This window comes from Ahaetulla prasina, chromosome 4 (assembly GCF_028640845.1).
Source record: "Ahaetulla prasina isolate Xishuangbanna chromosome 4, ASM2864084v1, whole genome shotgun sequence".
In the NCBI taxonomy this organism is placed as follows: domain Eukaryota; kingdom Metazoa; phylum Chordata; class Lepidosauria; order Squamata; family Colubridae; genus Ahaetulla; species Ahaetulla prasina.
Genome location: NC_080542.1, coordinates 94909020 through 94931330, shown reverse-complemented (window position 1 = coordinate 94931330; position 22311 = coordinate 94909020). Strand labels below are relative to the sequence as shown.

Here is a 22311-nt window from a genome sequence, read left to right as displayed (position 1 = left end):
CATGTATATCTGTACAGAACCCACTGAACTTACTATTTAATTGATCCATCTGTCTTTGATTACCATTTAATGCACTGTTCAGGCACAAATAACTTTATTGATATAAATCATCATAGTACTACTGTACCTGCTTGAAGAGAAAATGTACTTTCTTGTATTTCATGAGGGCTTAACTCTTCTGATAAATGAAGCTGCTGGATTCTCCCAGCTACGTTTGCACTAGATAAACTCCCAATGGAAGAACGATCCAAAAACAGACTTCGTTCTCTAGAAAAGTACAAGAAACAGTCTGCATATATCTCCAAGATGATTGGCAATTAGAATCATGAATGCATATGTTCTATGCATCCTTGCACATTATGCGTCAGTGTGATGTAGTGGTTAAGGTATTGAATTAATACTGGCAAGCTAATGGTTCAAGTCCCTACTCAACTATGAAAGCTCATAGGGTGCATTAGAGCCAGAGAGGGCAGCTAACAAGGTTTATCATCCCTCCATGAATTGGAAAGGCAAGACACAAGAATGACCAATCAGAGCCTGGAGTGGCTATTGTATGGGCTGAGCACCATTTTTTAAAGATCTTTAAAAATTTAAAGAATTTTTAAAGTTAACTTCAGAAATGGGCAGGAGCAGCACATGAGGCTAGTAGCTTAATCTACCGTGGGAATTATCCTAGAAATCCTTTTCCAAAGCAAGACTAACCATGGAATCCATGGGCCTGTAGGCCACTCGAAACAGACATCCTGAGTTAAAAACAGAAATTCTAAAGAATAGAGGAGTTGAACCCTATAGAATAAGATTTAGTTACATATGTATGGCAAGTCCCAATATAGGATTAGATTGATCAGATACTGCCTCCTGTTGGTTTGTAAAAGTAATGAACATTCTGTACAGATTTATTTAATGAGTTCTGATACATCAATTTCTTTTTCCTAAAGGAATTGCTATATCAATATTTCATGAAAGTTATACCTGCATTTTTATAACATGAGTCTCAGAAAATCTTTCTACAAAACAATACCCTTCAAAGACAAACTTATTTTAATAGGAATTGATTTTCACATGTAATCAAGCTGAATGCATTGAGAAAAAAGTAGTTTGAAAGTTTGTGTGAGTATACACATTCTCTCTGTTGTTACTATAGATAAATTCAGAATTCTACCCTTGCAAAATATGAAGGAGCTGTTTGATTCCACCCCAAATTCGAATTTCAACACTGGTATCAGGATCTTCGCAAATCTGTACAAGAATCCAAACTACACTCCAGAGTAGTTTTAGATGATCAGAATGGAGAAGGCTAAGCAGAATAGGCACTCCCTCATACAACTTGATTTGTTCCTTGACTTGTGATTCCACACAAAGAAGGCGGAGTAATTCTGCTGTCAATCTGCAAAAAAAAAGCAAACATTCTTAAGTCAATAGTTACATTTAGCATGGTTGCTAAATTATATAAATACCCAAATTTGACCTTCTTTCTCAATGTAACATAGAGAGAGTGATGCATTTTTATTTAGCATCCTAAGAGTGGGAGTCACACAAATCTTGGGAGGATACTGTTTCTGTGTTCCATAAGTTAATACTATTTAATAGATGGAACTAAGAGAACCCCTATATTACTTAATTTTATCAGATGGGAAGAAAAAGCTAGAGATAGGTGGTCTCTCAAATAGCCAGGCTCTATATTAAGACTCACTTCAGCATGGAAGCATCACATGATGTATCGGGACTTTTTCCCCTTTTACTAAACTGTGTGTGGGCATGGTAAATGTGTGACGAATCTGGCCTCTGGGCCAGGAGTTTGACAGTCCTACTCTGTATCATGAAGAATTTAACAATAATAACCAGCACCTTTAATTGCATCCAAAAACCACTGGCAATTAGTAAAACTTCTCCAGAGGCCTTGGGAAGGGTGGTTATGGACTCCCCTTTAATATAACAATATAACAACAGAGTTGGAAGGGACCTTGAAGGCCTTCTAGTCCAACCCCCTGCCCAGGCAGGAAACCCTACACCATCTCAATCAGATGGTTATCCAACATTTTCTTAAAAATTTCCAGTGTTGGAGTATTAGCAACTTCTGTAGGCAAGTCGTTCCACTTATTAATTGTTCTAACTGTCAGGAAATTTCTCCTTAGTTCTACGTTGCTTCTTTCCTTGATCAGTTTCCACCCATTGCTTCTTGTTCTACCCTCAGGTGCTTTGGAGAACAGCCCGACTCCCTCTTCTTTGTGGCAACCCCTGAGATATTGGAACACTGCTATCATGTCTCCCCTAGTCCTTCTTTTTATTAAACTAGACATACGGAGTTCCTGCAACCGTTCTTCATATGTTTTAGCCTCCAGTCCCCTAATCATCTTTGTTGCTCTTCTCTGCACTCTTTCTAGAGTCTCAACATCTTTTTTACATCGTGGCGACCAAAACTGGATGCAATATTCCAAGTGTGGCCTTACCAAGGCAATATTCCAAGTGTGGCCTTACCAAGGCATTATAAAACATTTCTTTTTATATGTACTATTTTTTTTATCTGTAAACCACACCGAGTTGCTAAGGAATCAGGTAGTTCATAAGCGAATGGATGGATAGATGGATGGATGTAGATAGATATACATAACAGAGAGAGAGAGAGAGGAGAGATAGTTCATCTGTTTTTTTCTCTAATATAGGTAGTTATGACCACTTTATGTCCTATGACTATAAATGGGACCAGAATTTGTTGTTAAACAAAGTAATATTTAATAATAATAATAATAATAATAATAATAATAATAATAATAATAATAATAATAATAATAATAATAATAATAATAATAATATTTTAATTTTTATACCGCCCTTCTCCCAAAGGACTCAGGGCGGTTAACAGCCAGATAAAAATACAATACAATATACAATAAAACCCATTTAAAAAACTTATTCAACCTTGGCCAAATTAAATCTATAAAAGACATGATATAAAACCCCGTTTAAAATCCAATTTAAAACCCATATTATGCCAGTCCTGCTCGGAAGAATAAATACGTCTTCAGCTCGCGGCGAAAGGAGGTCAGGAAGTTGATGGAATCCAGGAGGAAGCTCATTCCAGAGGGTAGGTGCCCCCACAGAGAAGGCTCTCCCCCTGGGGGTCGCCAGCTGGCATTGTTTGGCTGACGGCACCCTGAGGAGACCCTCTCTATGGGAGCGCACCGGCCAGTGGGAGGCATATGGTAACAGAAGGTGGTCCCGTAGATATCCGGGTCCTATGCCATGGAGCGCTTTAAAGGTGTGGTTGTTAAGCAAGTTGTGCCTGATTTTACAACCTTTTTTGCCACAGTTGTTAAATGAATCATATTGTTGTTAAGCAAATCCAGCTTTACCCACTGAGTTTGCTTTTCAAAAGCTGCCTGAGAAAGTTTGTGATCACATGATCCCATTTGCAATAACCGTTGTAAATACATGCCAATAACAAGCAGCTGAATTTTGATCTTGTGATCATGGGGATACTGCAATGATTGAGTGTGATCAAGTGTGAGTACAAGTTATAAATCACTTTTTTTCAGTGCCATTATAATTCAGAATGGTCGCTAAATGTAAATCGAGGACTATCTGTAAATCAATCAATCTGAAAAATACTTTAAATTAACCTACTCTTCAAACAGCCAACTCAGTAACTGCTTGTTATAATGAAACAACTCTAAGCTGTTTTAAGCACTGATATAATCAGAAGTAGTCACACGAATGGAGGTTCTTGTCAAACTGATAATATCAATCTCAGGAAGTCATTATGAAATGGTACCTGTTTTGTACATCTGTGCAGTATCACAATGCATGTACAAAAAAGGCAGAAACACAGAACGTAGCTTTTGTAATCTCCTTCCTGTTTCCTGCACATGCTTGTACTAATTATCACAGAACACATAATCCAGAGGACACAATATCAGAGTGACAGGAGTGGCTGCCTTTCTATTTCTAAGAGTGATTAATCTTTCTGATGTCATTAAACTCTAACATTAAAAAGGAAGGCCTGAAAGCAGCACCTAGCAAGGGATGGCCTGGGCAGAGCCAAGGATCCCCTTAAAACTGATGGTACTTAGGCTAATCTTTGAGTTCATATAATTGTAATTAATTCCCATTATTTCTAAGATTGACTAGTCTTATTATGGTTTTCAGGTTCTTATTTACAGTAAAGCCATTCAAATATATTTATAACATTCAATTATTTACAGTAAAGACATTCAAATATGTGCTGGAGAAAGGTAGAAACAAGCATCAGAAGCCTTTGATAACATTTCAAGGGCAGTCCAATATAAAGGATATTGCAATAATCCAGACAGAAAGTCAGAGAGGCTTGAGGGCTATGAGAAGAGTCTCCCAGTCTAAGAATGAAAGCAACTAATGCAAATCTAAAGGTGAACATAGGCCTTTCTTTCCATGGTTGCCATCTGCTCTTCTAGCAAGACCCATGAGTCCAGCAGGATTCCATACTCATTCCATCTAACTGAGGACTAAAATTGGAAAATCATTGTCACCAAAAGTCCCAAATACACAAAGCCATTCAGATCTGCTTAGATTGAGTCGAAGGTCCTTGTGCCCCATTTAGGCCCCTAAAGCTCTAGGCACTGGGACAGGACATCTACAAATCAAATCAAACCTTAATTGTCAATGCACAACATGTGTACAATGAAATTGAATGAGCCTCCCTTGGTGCAACCCCCCCCCCAAAAAAAAACACAAAATACATCTCAATAACCAATAAATGAAATAAATAGAATCCCTAAACCCAAATAACTAATAACTAACACACATTCCCATATATTTATATGTATGTTATATTATGTTATATTATGAGGCAGTGGGTCCTGGCGATTTTGTCCAGTGGTGTCAGGGGACAGCCCATAATTTTTTGTGCTGTAATGCCTTTCTGTCCGCAGCTGTCAAGTCAACATACCATACCGTAACACAATACGTAAGGACGTTTTCTATCGTAGACTGGATACAGCAAATGTCCATAATAGGATATAGCAAATGTCTAGGATAGGATAGATTCTCAATCATCCAAGTCATGTTGTCCCAAAGGTGTTTTTTCAAGAAAAAAACCCCAAGAAAGTCCAGTTGCCGTTTGAAATGCAATTTTGAGACATCTACAGCATCACTCAAGCAGTTGAGTTTGGAGAGCTAAAGCTGGGTATCATCTGCATACTGATGATACCCACCCCAAACTGTTAAATCATCTCATCCAGTGGCCTCGTGTAAGTATTAAGACAGAAGAGATGACTGAGTTCTTGGCACCTCAGGAAGTAGGGGATATGGGTTGGATATGCCCCTTTATCTGATAAAAAGCAAAAAAGGAGAACCATACAGCATAATACTGGCCACCTCGACTCCCAAAGCTGGTTCACAAAGTATCATGATTGATGATACTGAAGTGCACTGAGAGATCATGAAAATAAAGGATAGATGCATTCTATCTGTTCCCACCAAAGGTCACCCAAGAGCGCAACAAATAGTGTCTCAATCCCCTAAATATCCTGAAGCATGACTGAAGGAATCCAAACAATCAATTTATCCAAGGTCTTCTGAAGATGCCATGTTACAAATCTCTCCATAACCTCCCATAAAAAAGGAGAAGTTGGAAATTAAATAAAAACCATTCAAATTAGTTGGATTTAGTGATGGCATCTTGAGAAGACAGCATCCCATCAACTCCTCCTTCAAAGAAAAATTAAGCACCACTCAGACCCAATCACGCATCCTCTCCCAGGAAACCTTGACCAACCACAAGGGATGCAGAAATAATACAGACGAGGTCAAACTAGCAGCTGCAACAATCCTTCTGCACCTTCAACAGAATTAAAGTTCTCCCAGATAATTGTACAATTCAGCCCCTATAACTTCCACTGGTTCTGCCCAAAGGCTGGAATCCAATATAGAGAGACTATGAGATATGCAGGACATTCCTCACAGCAACCCCATAGATAGATCCCAGTATTACTCCTTCAAAGGAGGGACAGGGTCACCTGAAACATGAATCCTATAATGAATGGGGAAATAATAAAATTTTACCACCTTTACCATCATGAAGTAGGCTCCAATAGTATCGGTAGCTTTAGATCATGTTTAATTGTTTTACTCCTTGTTGTTTTTCAGTGACATTCTAGGCATCTCTTAACCTTTTTTAGATCCCTTATCTCTTCTGTATAGCATAGAGTGTTCTATTAACTATGAATGCAGAGAGGTTGCTTAAATGCAATTTAGTCCAAAGCCACAACTACTCTCCCATTCCAAGCACCTATCAAGACTTCAGCTGGATTATTTAACAGACATTCTAGAACAACCCACGTTCTCTCTGACAATCAAGTCCATTTGTCCTCTGGGGTGGACCAATCTAACAGGCCCAGTCTCTCTGCAGGGGTGGGTTGCTCCAGAGAATAATAGGAGAGAAAAGGAGAGAAAACAACATTTTTTTCCAAATCCAGAGCACTCTGGCTGCTGCTCTGACATAAAAAACATGTAAGTTGAATGCCCCACTATAATATTGGGCCCTGGGTGGCTTGGAATAGTCCTATGATTATTATGGTAGCCATAAACCTCTCAGCTATCTCAGACCCCATGCCCAGAGAAGTCAATTGACGTCCACACAAGACCATAAACTTAGAGAAATGCACTATCAACCAGCCACAGTCAAGAAGCTCAGGCAGGGAGTTGCTACACAATATGGAAGCTAGTATAACAACAGCAGTTCTAACTGATGCCATTAGCATCCAACTTAATAAAAACTTCTCACACAACAATCTGAAGGAAGTTCTCCTGAATGCCTCCCAAGTATCTGGGATGACCACTGCCACTCCATTGCTTCTACCCTGGGGTTTTGGTTGGTGTCACACCTGGAATAGAACTGGATACTCAGAAACTGGAATCTGCCTCTCTTATCCCAGCCAGGTCTCGATAACGAATACCAAGTTGGTCTTTTCACCAACAATCAAGTTGTGAATGAGGATGATCTTATTGCGCATGTCCAAGATGGCCGCTTGCTGAGATCTCGGAGCGGCAGAATGAGAGACCCCCGACCGACGGAACACCTTGGCCGCCGACCTGGCCGATTCTTCCCTCAGGCCCAGCGATAAGAGCATTCAGGCAGCCGCGGGAGAATTTTTTCGCCCTCTCAGAGTCCGTGGCTGCCGAGAATGAGGCTGAGGGGAGTGAACGGTGACTGGCGGCTGCCATTTTGGTGCAGGGCCTGGAGGGGGCGGCGTCTCGGCCGAGAATCGATGCAATGGAGTTGTTTCCCAGCGTCTTTGCTGGCAATGACGACAGTGCCCTCCGGTCCAGCAAGGAGGGCAGCAGCGACGGATTCGGTGGAGGAGGCAGCCCCAATAAGGTCCCCCATGCGGAGAGAGCGTGTTGGAGGGGGGGATGCCGAGGCCACAGCTGGGGTGGTGAAGATGGCCGCGGCATCATCCGGGGTAATCAGCCTCTGGGTGATGATGGTGGCAGTGAAGCTCCCTCGGTGGTGGATTCGGCTAATTACCTCCTCTTCGCCCTTTCTCCTCGGTATATTTTCCATCTGGACCTTATGTGCTATCTGCTTGCCTGTGGTCCGGACTTTTGGTCCAAATGGACCAGGCTGGGAGGGAGGTGATAGGAATTGGTGTGCTCTGCCTTGAGTAGTCTCCCTTCCTTCCTCCCCCGGACTCTGGATTCTAGATTCTGTTGTTGGCGTCTGGACTCTGGGGCTTGAGGGGGGGGTTTGACGATCAGGACTGCCAGCTCAGGGTTGTAAGATCTGTAGGACCCGGTTGAGGTTGGACTACTCCCTGGTGCTTGCCTGGGCCTGCTTCCCTCCCCCTTCTTGTGGAGTGGGTTGTAGGATGGAGAATGCTGGCCTGAAGGGGGCCTACCATGGAGGAGCTGCTATCCTAATGACATCAAACGCTGGTTCTTTTAAGATTGGCTCAAGCCGGACTGTTTTAACATCGAGGTCAATTGGGATGAACTCATTCATATGCCGATTCGCTTTATATGCGTTATTCTCCGACCGAACTTCTTGGCCTGCAGGATTCCCCCATCTCGCGGGAATGGCCCTCCTCTCTATCGAGGGCCTACCTCTATGAGGGGTCTTGGGACCCAGAGAGGTGGCATGCGTCCAAGAAGAACCTTTGGGGGTTTTTAAAGAGGTTTTTTAAGGGGGGGAGAGTAGTGACGGGTGCTGGGGGGAACCCGTCGGGGGAGGAGCCAGTTCCTGCACGCACTCGCGGCATTTCTTCAATAGGTCCGAAGGTAAGGGGGGAGGATTATGTTCCCAGTATTGAAGGTGGTTCCATCTGCATGGTAAGTGGGAGGAGCAAATATGGCGGAAGTGGGAGGCCATATCGTTCTCCGGGGGCGCGCGTTCGCTGTTTAAAAGTGATCGCTCGCCCCGGCCTCCCAGACTTTTCCCGTTCCCCGAGTGGCCAGAATCCTCTGGACTTGGGCCTTCGGCTGATGCTGTGAATGCACGGTCTGTCATTAATAAAGCCCCCCTGATTCAGGGGGGATCAACGGACCTTATGGGCATTACGGAGACCTGGTTGGGCACAGAAGGGGGAGTTCCCCTTGTCGAAATGTGCCCACCGGGTTTCTGGGCATTTCATCAGCCGAGGGCTCAAGGTAGGGGTGGTGGGGTGGCAGTTGTCATTAGGGAAAGTCTAGATCCGAAGGAGACCACTGTACCTCAGATAGCCGGTTGTGAATCCCTCTTTGTGAAGTGGGGTCATAGGGCTCAGATGGGCTTGTTGATCGCGTACGTGGCTCCCTGCAGCGTGACAACAGCCCTGCCCGAGCTGTTGGAGGTGCTTGCCGGGGTGGTGGTGGAGACCCCCAGACTTATAGTCTTGAGGGACTTCAACTTGCCATCGACCAGCTTGTCATCAACGATGGCTTGGGAGTTCATGGCCTCCATGACGGCCCTGGACCTGGATCAAGTAGTTGATGGCCCTACTCACATCGGCAGAAGCACACTGGATCTGATTTTTATCTCTGGACAGTGGTTGAATGATCTGGACTTAGGAGATCTAGTCATTGAGCCTTTGTCATGGTCAGATCATTCTCTCCTTCGCCTGGACTTTCGGACCGCCACTCAACACCACAGGGAGACGGGACCAATACGTTGGTTCCGTCCCAGGTGCCTGATGGACTCAGAGAGGTTCCTGATGGAGCTTGGGCCGTTCCCCGAGGATCTGGCCCATGGCACGGCTGAAGAACTAGTGGCGGCCTGGTAACTGGCCGCGGCTGGGGCTCTGGACCGTGTCGTGCCTTTGCGGCTTCTGACCCGGTGTAGGTCTCAACCAGCTCCTTGGTTCTCCGAGGAGCTGAGGGAGATGAAACGCCGGAGAAGACGCTTAGAGAGTGCCTGGAGATCCAGCCGTTCAGAGCTGACCGAACACTAGTTAGGTCATATAGTAGGACCTACCTAGTGGCATTGAGGGAAGGGAAGCGTTTATACGTTTCCTCCCTCATTGCGTCGGCAGATAACCGCCCGGCTGCCCTGTTTCGGGTGACCCGCTCTCTCCTTTATCAGGAGGAGCGGGAAGACCCCTTACAAGGGCGGGCCGAGGAGTTTAGTGGTTATCTATACGATAAAATCGTTCAGCTCCGGGACGGGTTGGATCAAGATTGGGTAGATCCAGGTGAGAGGTCGGAGACTCGTCTTGTTGAGACTGTTTGGGATGAATTTGACCCTGTGACTCCTGAGGACATGGACAGGTTGTTGGGGAGGTTGAATGCCACCACGTGTTTACTGGACACGTGCCCCTCCTGGCTGGTGCTGGCCACGCAGGAGGTGACACGAGGCTGGCTCCGGGGGATTATAAATGCTTCTTTGTTGGAAGGGGTTTTCCCTGCTGCCTTGAAAGGGCGGTGGTGAAACCTCTCCTCAAGAAGCCCTCCCTGGACCCAGCTGTTTTAGGAAATTATCGTCCGGTCTCCAACCTTCGTTTTGTGGCGAAGGTTGTAGAGAGCGTGGTGGCACGTCAACTACCCCAATACCTGGAGGAAACTGTCTATCTAGACCCGTTCCAGTCAGGCTTTCGGCCTGGATACAGTACGGAGACGGCTTTGGTCGCGTTGGTTGATGATCTCTGGAGGGTCAGGGACAGGGGTTATTCCTCAGCCCTGGTCCTATTAGACCTCTCAGCGGCTTTTGATACCATCGACCATGGTATCCTGCTGCACTGGCTGGAGAGTTTGGGAGTGGGAGGCACCGCTTATCGGTGGTTCTCCTCCTATCTGTCTGACCGGTCGTAGACGGTGTTGGCAGGGGGGCAGAGATCGACTGCGAGGCGCCTCATGTGTGGGGTGCCACAGGGGTCGATTCTCTCACCTCTCCTGTTCAACATCTACATGAAGCCGCTGGGTGAGATCATCAGTGGTTTTGGGGTGAGGTACCAACTGTACGCTGATGATACACAGCTGTACTTCTCCACCCCAGGCCACCCCAACGAAGCGGTTGAAGTACTGTCCCGGTGTCTGGAAGCTGTACGGGTCTGGATGGGGAGAAACAGGCTCAAGCTCAATCCCTCCAAGACGGAGTGGCTGTGGATGCCGGCACCCCGGTACAGTCAGCTGCAGCTGCGGCTGACTGTTGGGGGCGAGTCATTGGCCCCTATGGAAAGGGTGCGCAACTTGGGCGTTCTCCTGGATGGGCAGTTGTCTTTTGAAGATCATTTGACGACCGTCTCCAGGAGGGCATTTTATCAGGTCTGCCTGATCCGCCAGTTGCGCCCCTTCCTAGACCGGAATGCCCTATGCACAGTCACTCATGCTCTGGTTACCTCTCGCTTGGATTACTGCAATGCTCTCTATATGGGGCTCCCCTTGAAGAGCACCCGGAGGCTTCAGTTGGTTCAGAATGCAGCTGCGCAGGTGATAGAGGGAGCCGGTCATGGCTCCCATGTAACATCGCTCCTGCGCAGACTGCACTGGCTACCTGTGGTCTTTCGGGTGCACTTCAAGGTTTTGGTTACTACCTTCAAAGCGCTCCATGGCTTAGGACCGGGTTACTTACGGGACCGCCTACTGCTACCAATTGCCTCCCACCGACCCATGCGCTCTCACAGAGAGGGACTCCTCAGGGTGCCGTCCACCAAACAATGTCGGCTGGCGGCCCCCAGGGGAAGGGCCTTCTCTGTGGGGGCTCCCACCCTCTGGAATGAACTTCCCCCAGGACTACGACAACTTCCTGACTTTCGGACCTTTCGCCGCGAGTTGAAGACCTTCCTATTCATTCGCGCAGGACTGGCATAGAAATTTTAAAAATAAATTTTTAGCATTTTAAGATTTTGATTTAATTTGGGTTTTTTTATGTTTTAATAGTTTTAATCTGGCCTGATGTCTAATAAGATTTTTATTATTGTTTTTACTATATATATTGTGTTGTTTTTACTTTGGCTGTGAACCGCCCTGAATCCTTCGGGAGAAGGGCAGTATAAAAGTCTAAATAAACTAAACCAAACTAAACTAATTTGGTGTTCAGCAGCACCAACAATGCAGGGCCATTCAAGGTCTGCCATCTAAGGGGCTGGTCTAGACCATGGGAACAAAAATATTTTATTTACTACATTGGGATTATAACATTCAGTTAGGAGCTTACAGCACTGCATTTAATATATCTTCCTTCTATTCACAACACTCGTGAAATTTTGTGGATTAAAAAGAGGAACTAGTCCAAATCACTCAGTGAATTGCTAGGGCTAAGGGCATATTTGAAACCAGATCCTCGCATTATCAGTTTAACTCAGTCACTTTCATGGTTAATACTTCAACTAAATACTTCCACTAAGTAAGGTATACTATATATCACTATAATGTCGGATTCAGGGATTTCCTCATATTATACTTTAAAAGATTTAAGTGAACAACTTCAGAGATTTGAATGTATATTAGCTAAATATCTGGAAATCATCAATACAAAAGTAAATTGACATATGAAAATGATATATCCTACCTTTTAGAGAGCAAATCGTATTCATGCAATATCATCAATAAATTTTCAACAACGTTCAGCTCACTTATTTTCTCACGACATTCAGGGCTACAATAAAAACATTAGGGAGATTGTTTTTGAAAACTGAATTGAATTTGAATATTATCCTAAGTATGTTACTGAATGTATTTTTCGCAGTATAAGACCCCCCCCCCAAAAAAGAGGGTGGAAACGTTGGTGCATCTTATACACCGAATAAAACCATTTTTGGCCTCCTCAAGCCCTGCCCCACTTGTCCCATTTTTGTGAAAAATGGGCCTGTTTTTGCGAAAAACAGGGTGCACAGAAGGTTTAGAAGGCCTGGGGTTTGAAGGAGGGCAAAAACACTTTTTTCTTACTTACCTCTTCGAAATCTTGGTGCGTCTTATAGTCAAAAAAATACGGTACATGCTATCTAATTCTGGAGAAGCTTCTCCATAATGACCTTGTAATTTATACATACTGAATCACTAGTATGATTAAAATTGGGACTGCTGGTCATGGGTAGAGCCCATAATTTGAATGTTTCAGAAAGCAGATTACATTATGTCTCTGACGCTACTATAGAGTTGGTAGAGCATGCCTGGTAATGATAGCCACTCCCTTTTAAAAGCAAATATATTAGAATACACAAACACACACACATCTGTTGCCTTTAAATATAGATCACTGGCTGTGACATTGTGACAACCTGCCCTAGCTGAAAGACAAGGTAGCTAATCCAAAAGTTGGCTTGACTGCCACCTCAATTTTACTTCAACACTAGTGATAGAACAGTATTCTAGTTCATCTGGAGGCTGGTCTGAGAAGCTATGAAATAGTTATAGTCTGTTTTTCTGTCTTTGTCAGTCTTTCATTTTTTCTTTTATTAAATAAAATACTTTATTTTTTTTGACTTTTCAACCAATTTTTACCAACTCTGAGTCATAAGGATAATGTCTCTGCAGTCACATGATTGCATTTTGGACACTTGGCAACTAGTTCACACAAACAACTGGTTGTGGTCATGTGACCATAATTTGCAATGTTTTTATGTGCTTTGTAGTGGTTTTTATTAGTTTTCAGTGTTTTTGTGGCTTTTCTGAAAAAAATGTGCATTTGGGAGAGTGGATACAGGCTTACAATCATGTAATTTGCTTAGCAACTACATAATTCAGACTACTGTGTGATTTGCTTAACAAGCTGCCATAAAAAAACAGTCATTAAATTGTGCCCAGTTAAATATGTGCCTTGACTTATAATCATCACAACTTATGTTTGAAATTCCAGTCCCAAATGCGATCATAAGTGGTATCTTAATTAACAGTGTAGTTACAAATACATAATTAAATAAATAAGTAAACAAATACATAATTAAGTAAATAAGTAAACTGGGCCGCAGTGTGGCTCAGGCTGTAAGATAGCCTGTTATTAAACACAGCTGCTTGCAATTACTGCAGGCTCGAGTCCCACCAGACCCAAGGTTGACTCAGCCTTCCATCCTTTATAAGGTAGGTAAAATGAGGACCCAGATTGTTGGGGGGGCAATAAGTTGACTTTGTATATAAATATACAAATAGGATGAGACTATTGCCTTACACAATGTAAGCCGCCCTGAGTCTTCGGAGAAGGGCAGGATATAAATGTAAATAAATTTTAAAAAAAAATGCCCCTTACAGTACACTAGTTCAATCATGCATCTTAATAAAGTAATTCTAATTCGTTTCAAATAAGCTGGTGCATTTTAGAACAAAGAAAAAAATATAGTAAGATTCCCTAGAGTTATCTAAGGACTTATTCGACTGCATTATTACAATTTGAAGTAAGACAAAAGTATATACTTAATATAAACAGTATATCAAGTAACAGTATATCCCCCTCGCTCCATTATAGTAACATTATGCAGAGTGCAAAAACAAAATTAGAAATAGAAATCCAAATAAATTAAAAGGCAAAGTGAACATAGATTACACCAGTAATATTTAATAGCATATACACCAAACCATTCTCTATACCTTTCCACACTTTCTACTCTTCAAGTCATCTGTGATTCTACCGTATATATATATTTTTCCACTATTTCATATATTATCTTTCATTCTTTAAAATTCTCATCTCTTTCTTCTCTCAGGAAGAAAGCCTTACTACAACTTTGTCCTGTTCTTTTTGACCTATTCACTTTTCTATCATTTATTCATTCTGCAATTCAGTCCTAATGGACACCGGAATTTCTATTATAAGTCATGATCGTCATAAGTCAAGAAACCCACGTAACTGACCTAATTGTATTACCTTATTTACAGAGGTCATTAAGCAAATGGCATAGTTATTAAGTGAATGCAATATTGTTAAATGAATACTGTAGTAATTAAGCAAATCCATGTACTCCTATGGCCATTTTTTTGCTAGAAACAATCCAGAAAGGCCAGAAATCAGCAGAAAATCACAGTAAATCACAGAAAGGTTGCTAGCCAAAATGCAGTCATGTGACTATGGGGGGGATATATGCAGCTGACAGAACTCGAGAAATAGGTAGCATTTGAGGGATCTGTCGTAACTTTGACTAGTCACTCACTGTAAAGCTTGGGTTACCTATATACGACCAAATTATCTCAATATACTTTATTCACACTAGACATTCAATTTTGAATTTAGTCTATATTTATTCACCCCAATTTCATTCTTTACTCTCCCCTTTATTTTACTACAGTATTTAATTGACAAAAATCATAAACATAAATCTGAACTAAAAGCAGATTAAGAAAATATTGTCACAAGACATATATGAATAAACATCTTACTGTAGATACTTTGATAGGTAACTTAAATATATAAATTATCCCCATTGGAAAGAATATTTGATATATGAAAACTGCTCATATACTACAGTTTCATATCTGAAAATTTTCATTTGATGTTGCAATCAACAATTGACATAACTTATTTATTTAAGCATTAATTCAGTTAATTACATATGTGAAAATATACTCACAGTTATTTCTATAAAAAATCTGGCCATGTAGCATATGTATACATATACACACAAGCTGGGGTAATGTGTTTTGTGTGCATTTGTCAGCATATATTTACACACTCAGGCAAGTTAGTGTCTGGAAGTACAACATGGCACCTGACACAGCCCCCAGAAGATAAATATGCCTCCATTATAACATCAGAAATAAACACAAAAGAAAAATGTTTTGTTTTAAATTTATTTGTCATAATCATTAAGAGGAAGATGTCATGATAAATGAAAGGAATAAAACAGCCAAGAAACTGAAGCTTACCTTTCTGCCAAGCTTGTGAGAGCAAGCAGTGAACCTACTAGCACATTATTTTCTCTAGTTCCTAGTAAATTAATCAAAGTCTGCAAAAGCAAGAAGCAAAAAAAATTGAAAATGTTCTTCTAGAAGCTATAATGAGCATTCTGTTCAGAAAGTAACTTTTACATATTTCTTACACAATAGCATTAGAAACTGAAAAAGTTCTAAAATAATTTAGTAAACTAATTTAGGTATTTCAAGAAATAAACCCATACTTCTGTACTGCTTTGAATCATACTAAAAGGAAGAAAGAATACATTTCCCACACATGTAAGTAAGAATCAAATGGTGTATAAAACCAAGAATTATATGCCATCATCAGGCTTGGTTCATGCTTAAATAAAACAGTATCAGATCTGCTTCCTATTACATGCTGAGGTTTATTTTTATTTATTTTTTGGCTAAGAAGTACATGGTCTTGGTGGGAGAATGGCCTACTGTTTCCCAAACATATGCCCATATACATCTGCTTGTATCTCTGTGCCTTCCTGAAGCTGAAATAGCCCAAAGATGGATTTGAATGCTATGCTCTGGAAGGAGCATTTCTCCAAATATCCCATCCAAAGGCACTGAGTGCAGGCCACAAAAGGCACCCTGATGTACACTGAGGAAGGAGTGATGGCCTAAAATGACATGTTTCACACTGGAAATTTTGTGGCTCTAACTGGTATTATAGATTTCCTGCGGAAGCAATTCCTTAAGTCTGTTCCCTAACCTCTTCCCTTTTTAAGTTGCAAGGGAAGTTGGAAATCTGGCTTCCACAGGCACAATTTCCTTTTCTAAATCATTGATTAGAAGGTGTAAAGCCAACAGTGAAAAGTCTATATAATGCATGTAATTGACATAATGCATGTAATTGGAAGTGTAATTTCAAAATACTCAGCTCTTGTTCTTCTGTAGCTCATAAGGTTAGTTAGTTAGTTATCCTAAGATTTGTGGCAACTTGTAATGAAACATCGAAGAAATTAAAATATTTACAGTAATAACTAAATAATAATACAATTATCCATCCTGGAGCATTGTGTATCCCCATAATTCTCTTCAACAGCTCTTTTCAAGCATTTCCAAAAGACAGGAAATACAGGAACCAACCTAAGTTCAAGTAGAAGACTACTTCAAAGTATAGGTTTTACAAAAGAAAAGAGTCTCCATAATATATACTTTTATGGAAATGGGGAACTACTTTGCAGATTCTCCTACCTATAACAAACAAATTTTCTTCTCACTTGTTGCAGTTCCCAGGGAAATATTTTTCCTTCTATATTATATTCTTAGAGTACTTAACAGCTTCCAAGCAATTCCCACAGCAAAATTTAGGATGGCAAGATAGGATGGCAGGGAAAAAGCAGCTTTGTGATGTCAATTAAGGGGTACCTTCCCTTCTAAGTATTGCCCTCAGCCATAAAGTAAGAGTGTAAGAATGAGAATGATACAACCTCTTCACCTATATGGTAATGTAATAATAATAATAATAATAATAATAATAACAACAACAGAAAGCATCCTGGAACAGAAATAGAAGATATCATGGAAAGTGGCTCTGACTAAACATAATAAAAATCTGGCTTGTAGTAATTCCGTATCAGTGATGCAGGTTAGTCCAAGGTAGACCAAATCAGAAACCAATCTGGATTTTGTGCTTGTGATGGAAAAATGAAACTTTGGTTTTAGTTTTGAGGATTAGATAGGCTTGTTGTTAAAGAAATGGCTAGTATATATTACTACGTAAAAATAAAAAGTTGAGGTTGTAATATTATCTTTTACTGTACTAAGAGTTGGAAATCAACACCTTTTCCCCCCTGTCCTAATTTCCCATTACTTTCATTTTCTTTTGTATTTTGTATTATGATAAAATAATAAAAACATTTGATACCTAAAGAAACAGATACAACATAAATGCTTCCCCTAGAGATACATTAGCGTATAATGGGAACAGATCAGTGTTCCATAGCTGTTTAAAGAACTTTAAATAGGACTGAAAGTGAAAAGAAAGTACATTTCACTCCAAAATGTTTATGATTTCTTCATCTTGTTGATAATTTAGGTAAACAATAGAAAATGCTGTTATTATACTCTATATCAAAACTTGACAGAGATTCTCTTCCTTCCCCTCTTATATTTAAGACAATCAAGATGAAACAAAAAAAATTCTTTAGTTTTTTCTAGCTATCTGGGCTAGGCTGATATTTACATAAGTCAGCAAATTCCTTCTTCAAATACATCTCCATACTCCTTTACATTTATTACAATTGGGCCCTTTCTCTGGAATTGTTAATTTTTGAAACAAGTTTCCTTGCAGCAGTATTATCAAAATCATGTGTTTCATGTGTGCTTTTTTCAGACCTGATTTTTGATAAATTTTTAATATGCTCCAGTGGTTTATTGTTAATTTTTACTATAAATAGATCAATAACATCAATAAATTTTCCTAATCTTAATTTAATAGTACAGTACTGTTCATGAATTAAGGTAAGTAAATATACGTATCCTAGGATAATGTTGCAAGATCCAATCTGAGTTGGTCACCAGGAACAGAGATTTACTCTTCCAAACTTTCGGGCTCATGTTGAAGTCCATCCTCAGAACTTCTCTCTACTGGAATATGTGCTTTGAGCTATTCTATGAGTTAGATTTATATGGTGCCTTCTTAATGGTCGATAGATATGTTGAAGGCCAGCAATTGGCTATTGTTTCCTTGTGCTGCCAGGTCCTCGACTCCTAAGCACCTGATAAGCTGGTGGTAAATCAGCACTCCTGTTAACTGATAAGGGGTCAATTTCCCAGGTTTCAATCATTTTCCTCGCTATCTTTGAATCTGTAGGACCAACAATCTTAGTAGCTGCAAAACTGAATGTTTGACTCTGTTCATTGCAATATGAAGCTACTAATGAATTTGGCTTTTCTCACTGACTGCTTGCTTGTGTTCTTACAATCTGGTGGTTAGCTTCCTCCCCGTCTGTTCTACATATTCACAAGGATAATTTGTGCACGTGATCTGGCAGATTATATTAGAAGAATCTCCCACTTCCAAGCAATCTTTGCAATGTATGATTTGTCGTTGTATCATGGTCACTGGGCAGTGTTCAATCCCCACGTGCAGATCTCAGAAGCTGTGTTCTACTGCTTCCGAAATGTTTTTGATGTATGTGTGCCAATCTTGTATCATCGTACTTTCTTTCTCTCCTTTGTGTGAGGAATGGGCTTCTTGTAATAAATGCATTCTATCCAATTTGTTCACATAGGTACTTTCTGTCCTGTTGTTTAGCTTACTGGATACTACAGTGGGTTCTCATCCTGCCATATTGTGTGCCAGATGAGAACCATAGTCACCCAGTAGACCAATAGAGAGAAGTTCCCTGAAGATGGGCTCCAACGTGAACCTGAAAGCTCAGAAGACTAAACCTCTGGTCCTGGTGACCAACCCAAATTGGATCTTGTAGTAATTTTCATTTGAGAGATCCTATTTTTAATCTAAACCTAAAAAGAAAAGAATAAGTTTCAAAGAAAACCGATTAGTTTCATTTCATTAATTCATTTACCTTATGTGCTCCACTGGCTATAACCCATTCTCTTTGATCTTTAACCACTGAAAGTTTTTGAATAATATCTGTGAATTAAAGAAACTGAATAAAATATTTGTCTCTCATATAAAATTCTTATTGTGAATAAATTTGAAGAAAAAAATCCATGGTATATTTACAAAATAGCAATCTGTTTCAGAACTTAATAGATCTTGAAACATGATTTTGAAGATTCAATGTCAGACTTAATATTCAAAATGAGATGTCTGCAGGGGTGGAGATGTTTAAAAAATCAAGTTGATCATGACCCTGCAAGGACTTGTCAATTTTAAAACAAATTAGCACATTTTTAAAAATGGATAGAAATTTAATCACAGAGCTGCTGTCCTTTGACTGTCCCGTGTGACTATCCTTCAAATACATTAAATCAAAAGATGAAATATGTTCAGCCATGTTTAGAAAAAGCCATTTAAATTAGTGTAAATAACATCATTATTACTGACTAAGTAAAAATCTATGGTTTTATTGGGTCAGATTAAACCAGGTTTAACTTTGGTATTTCTTTAAGACTTACAGTCTCATTTGTTTAATTAGTGTTACTTGTGTGTTAGAACAATTTCAATATTATAAATCTTAGAAATACTAAATATTTCAACCAACATTCAATCATCCTATTTTATAACTTTACTACTTCATTTTACTGGAAGCTAATTACTTAAAACTTACATATCATGTTGACTAATTTGTCTATGTTATGTTGCTCCTCTCCGTAGGCAAGATAATCATTTGTTACTGTTTCCATATACTATAAATAGCAAAACAAAAAAAAATATCAAGAGAAGGTTATGGTAACATTTTGTAACAGATATGTTCCCAACTTGTAAATGCCGTACTTTTTTATACCACATAATAATATTACAAAAATAAAATAAAAGTTTCATTATTACAACACTGAGATTGCCAGGGGAAAAGAAATATTAATACAGAATATTTGTCAGGTTTCATTCTATGGCTTGGTAGTACCATTTAGAATTGCTGGGAGCCAGGCAGCATTTAGATTTACCTCTTTCTGCTCTTTTACTTCCTGATACTTATCCATTTACTCAGTTCTTAGTTAATATAAACTGTTAGGCATATCTCTGATGGCTTAGAAATTTTACTGCATACAAGGAATTCAGAATCTTTGAAATGTATATGGGGATATCGACAGTGCATATTTTAATGTTATTGTCTTTCCCTTCCAGCTTTCTAGCAATAATTTCTTGATAGTTTGCTTGATGGCCATTATCTAGTTTAATGTAATAATTTTGTATTTTTGACAACTGCTGATCAAGATTTAAATCCTGGCATCTGAAAACATTCTTATCTGAAATTCTGGAAAATTGTTTGTCTGTCACTTTAGATCTTTCGTGTGTGTGTGTGTGTGTGGGAATTCATTGGAGAAAGCAATTATATCTGGAAGTATTAGCAGTAAAAGGAAATCAGGCCATCAGAGAACACAATAGCTGGCCATCACCAAAGCTATCATCACCCAGAGCATCACCTTTGAGAAAAACTCAAAGAACAAATGCAAGATCAAAAGAAGTGGAGAAACCTGGCCCATGGAATCACCAAGACTCAGACTTCACTGAAGGGATAACATCAACATTATAAACTTTAGATTAGGGATGGTCAATTAATTTTTCCAAGGGAAAATTAAAAACTGAGATGCTATTGAAGGGCCCATGCCACTCTGCTCCTGCAGCTACCCCACCGATGCCACTAATGCTGCACTGATATTTTGCCGTCCACCAGCACCGCACTGCCCATTTCTTTGCTGCTGTCCCACCCTGATGCCTTGCTCCCAGCCACCAAAGCCGCAGGCCAGAATGGGACTGCTCACAGGCCATAGGTGGTCTACAGGCTGTAAAATGCTATAATTTTAAACTTGACAGACCAATCCTATGGGTCTGACATTCCCAACATGAAGATGACCACATTTTTCCTTTTTTACATAATATATTTATTCTTACAATATATCCAACTTTCTGTTAGTTTGAAATAATAAAATGATTGGGAATTACTCTCAGCCCAGCTGTGGAATGTTATTATTTGCCTGTTTGTGAGTTGCCATAATGTTCTTCAAATTCTGAATGTTCACTCTGCATTAAAATGTTTAGTGATCTTTGCATTAGCTCAATACTGAGCTTGTCTGACTTAAACACAGTCCAACAATAATATGACCCAGATCTCATCCCTCTAACAGAAATATTAAAATATTGAAAACTGATGACAAAAAAGACCTAGTGACCCATCAAGTCTGCCCTTTGAGGTTTTTTTAAAAAAATTATTTAGTTATTAAATAAATGGCTTACATAGAACCAGGGGTGAAATCTAAAAATCCCTGCTGGTTCTGTGGGCATGGCTTAATTGGTGGGCATGACTTGGTGGTCAGATGACTGGGTGGGCGTGGCCAATAACAATAAATAATAAAAATAATTAACAAAGTATACAAAACAATAAGAGGTACCAAAAACCAACTTTCACACTTTACACACAGACAACACAACACAACACAACTGACTCACACACAATGTAAAAGCAGCTGCACTTCACTCAAAATGGCCGCTGAAACAAGCAGGAACCTCACACTTTCACACTTTACACACACACAACACAACTGACTCACACACACACAAAATGCCACATACAGGTTTGTGAGATTTTGTGTGTTTGTGTAGTTAGAGTGAAACACTACAGAAACACATCAAATCTCAGAAAGCTGCACAAATATTTTATTTTATTATTTTATTTTATTGCGGACTTCAAATCCCAGAGTTCCTCAGCCAGCAAAGCAGGAAGTCAAAGCAAGCTTTTTTTTTTCTTCAGTAGCATGGCATTGCCAGCCCGAAAGAGCAGTAATTATAGGTAAGTGAGGAGGGGGAATTGGCTGGGCATGGTGGGGGCTCTTGTAAGTGGGAGCTGTTAAAAAGCGAGTTTAAAAGCCTGTGAGGATCAGGAAACTCCTCTGGCATCACCAGAGGGAAAAAAGTTTTAAAGTCAGCTCCTCTGACGATCTCAGTTGAAGTTCCCTCATAGCAGCCCAGAACCTCTTAAAATAATTGTTTTAACATATAGAAAACATGTTTTTTAAGAGGTTCTGATGATGAGGAACTCAGCTGGGATGGCCAGAGAAGCCTTTTAAAGCACCCCCCCTTTTCCTTTTTTTCCCCTTCGGCTGAAGGTTTTTTAAAAAAAAACTTTTAAAGTGTTCTGATGATCTCTGCTTAGCCCTGTGATCATCAGAGGGTTGTTGTTTTTTTTTACTTTTAAAGGCATGTTTTCGGCTGAAGAAAAACTTTTAAAAGTTAAAAAAAAACCTCTGCTGATGGTGCGGCTCAGCAGAGGCAGGCGGGGCGGGGCCAGGGATTTTTGCTACCAGTCCTCTGAACCAGCAGCTGCCATCGCTACCTAATCGGGTGAGCTGGTGCGAACTGGGAGCATTTCACCCCTGCATAGAACGCTAGGTTGACAA

The 22311-nt window shown here is 40.3% G+C and overlaps 1 protein-coding gene across 1 annotated transcript in view; it reads right to left on the bottom strand.

The window, feature by feature from the left end:
- The window catches only part of NEK10 (NIMA related kinase 10), a 157527-nt gene that overhangs the window by 108254 nt on the left and 26962 nt on the right, over positions 1-22311 (bottom strand). The window contains exons 9-14 of the mRNA XM_058182967.1: positions 19524-19602; positions 18816-18883; positions 15241-15320; positions 11957-12043; positions 1163-1387; positions 128-267 (exon numbers count right to left, since the gene is read on the bottom strand). Of these exons, the coding sequence (XP_058038950.1) occupies positions 128-267; positions 1163-1387; positions 11957-12043; positions 15241-15320; positions 18816-18883; positions 19524-19602 (679 nt within the window). The remainder of the gene's footprint in view (positions 1-127; positions 268-1162; positions 1388-11956; positions 12044-15240; positions 15321-18815; positions 18884-19523; positions 19603-22311) is intronic.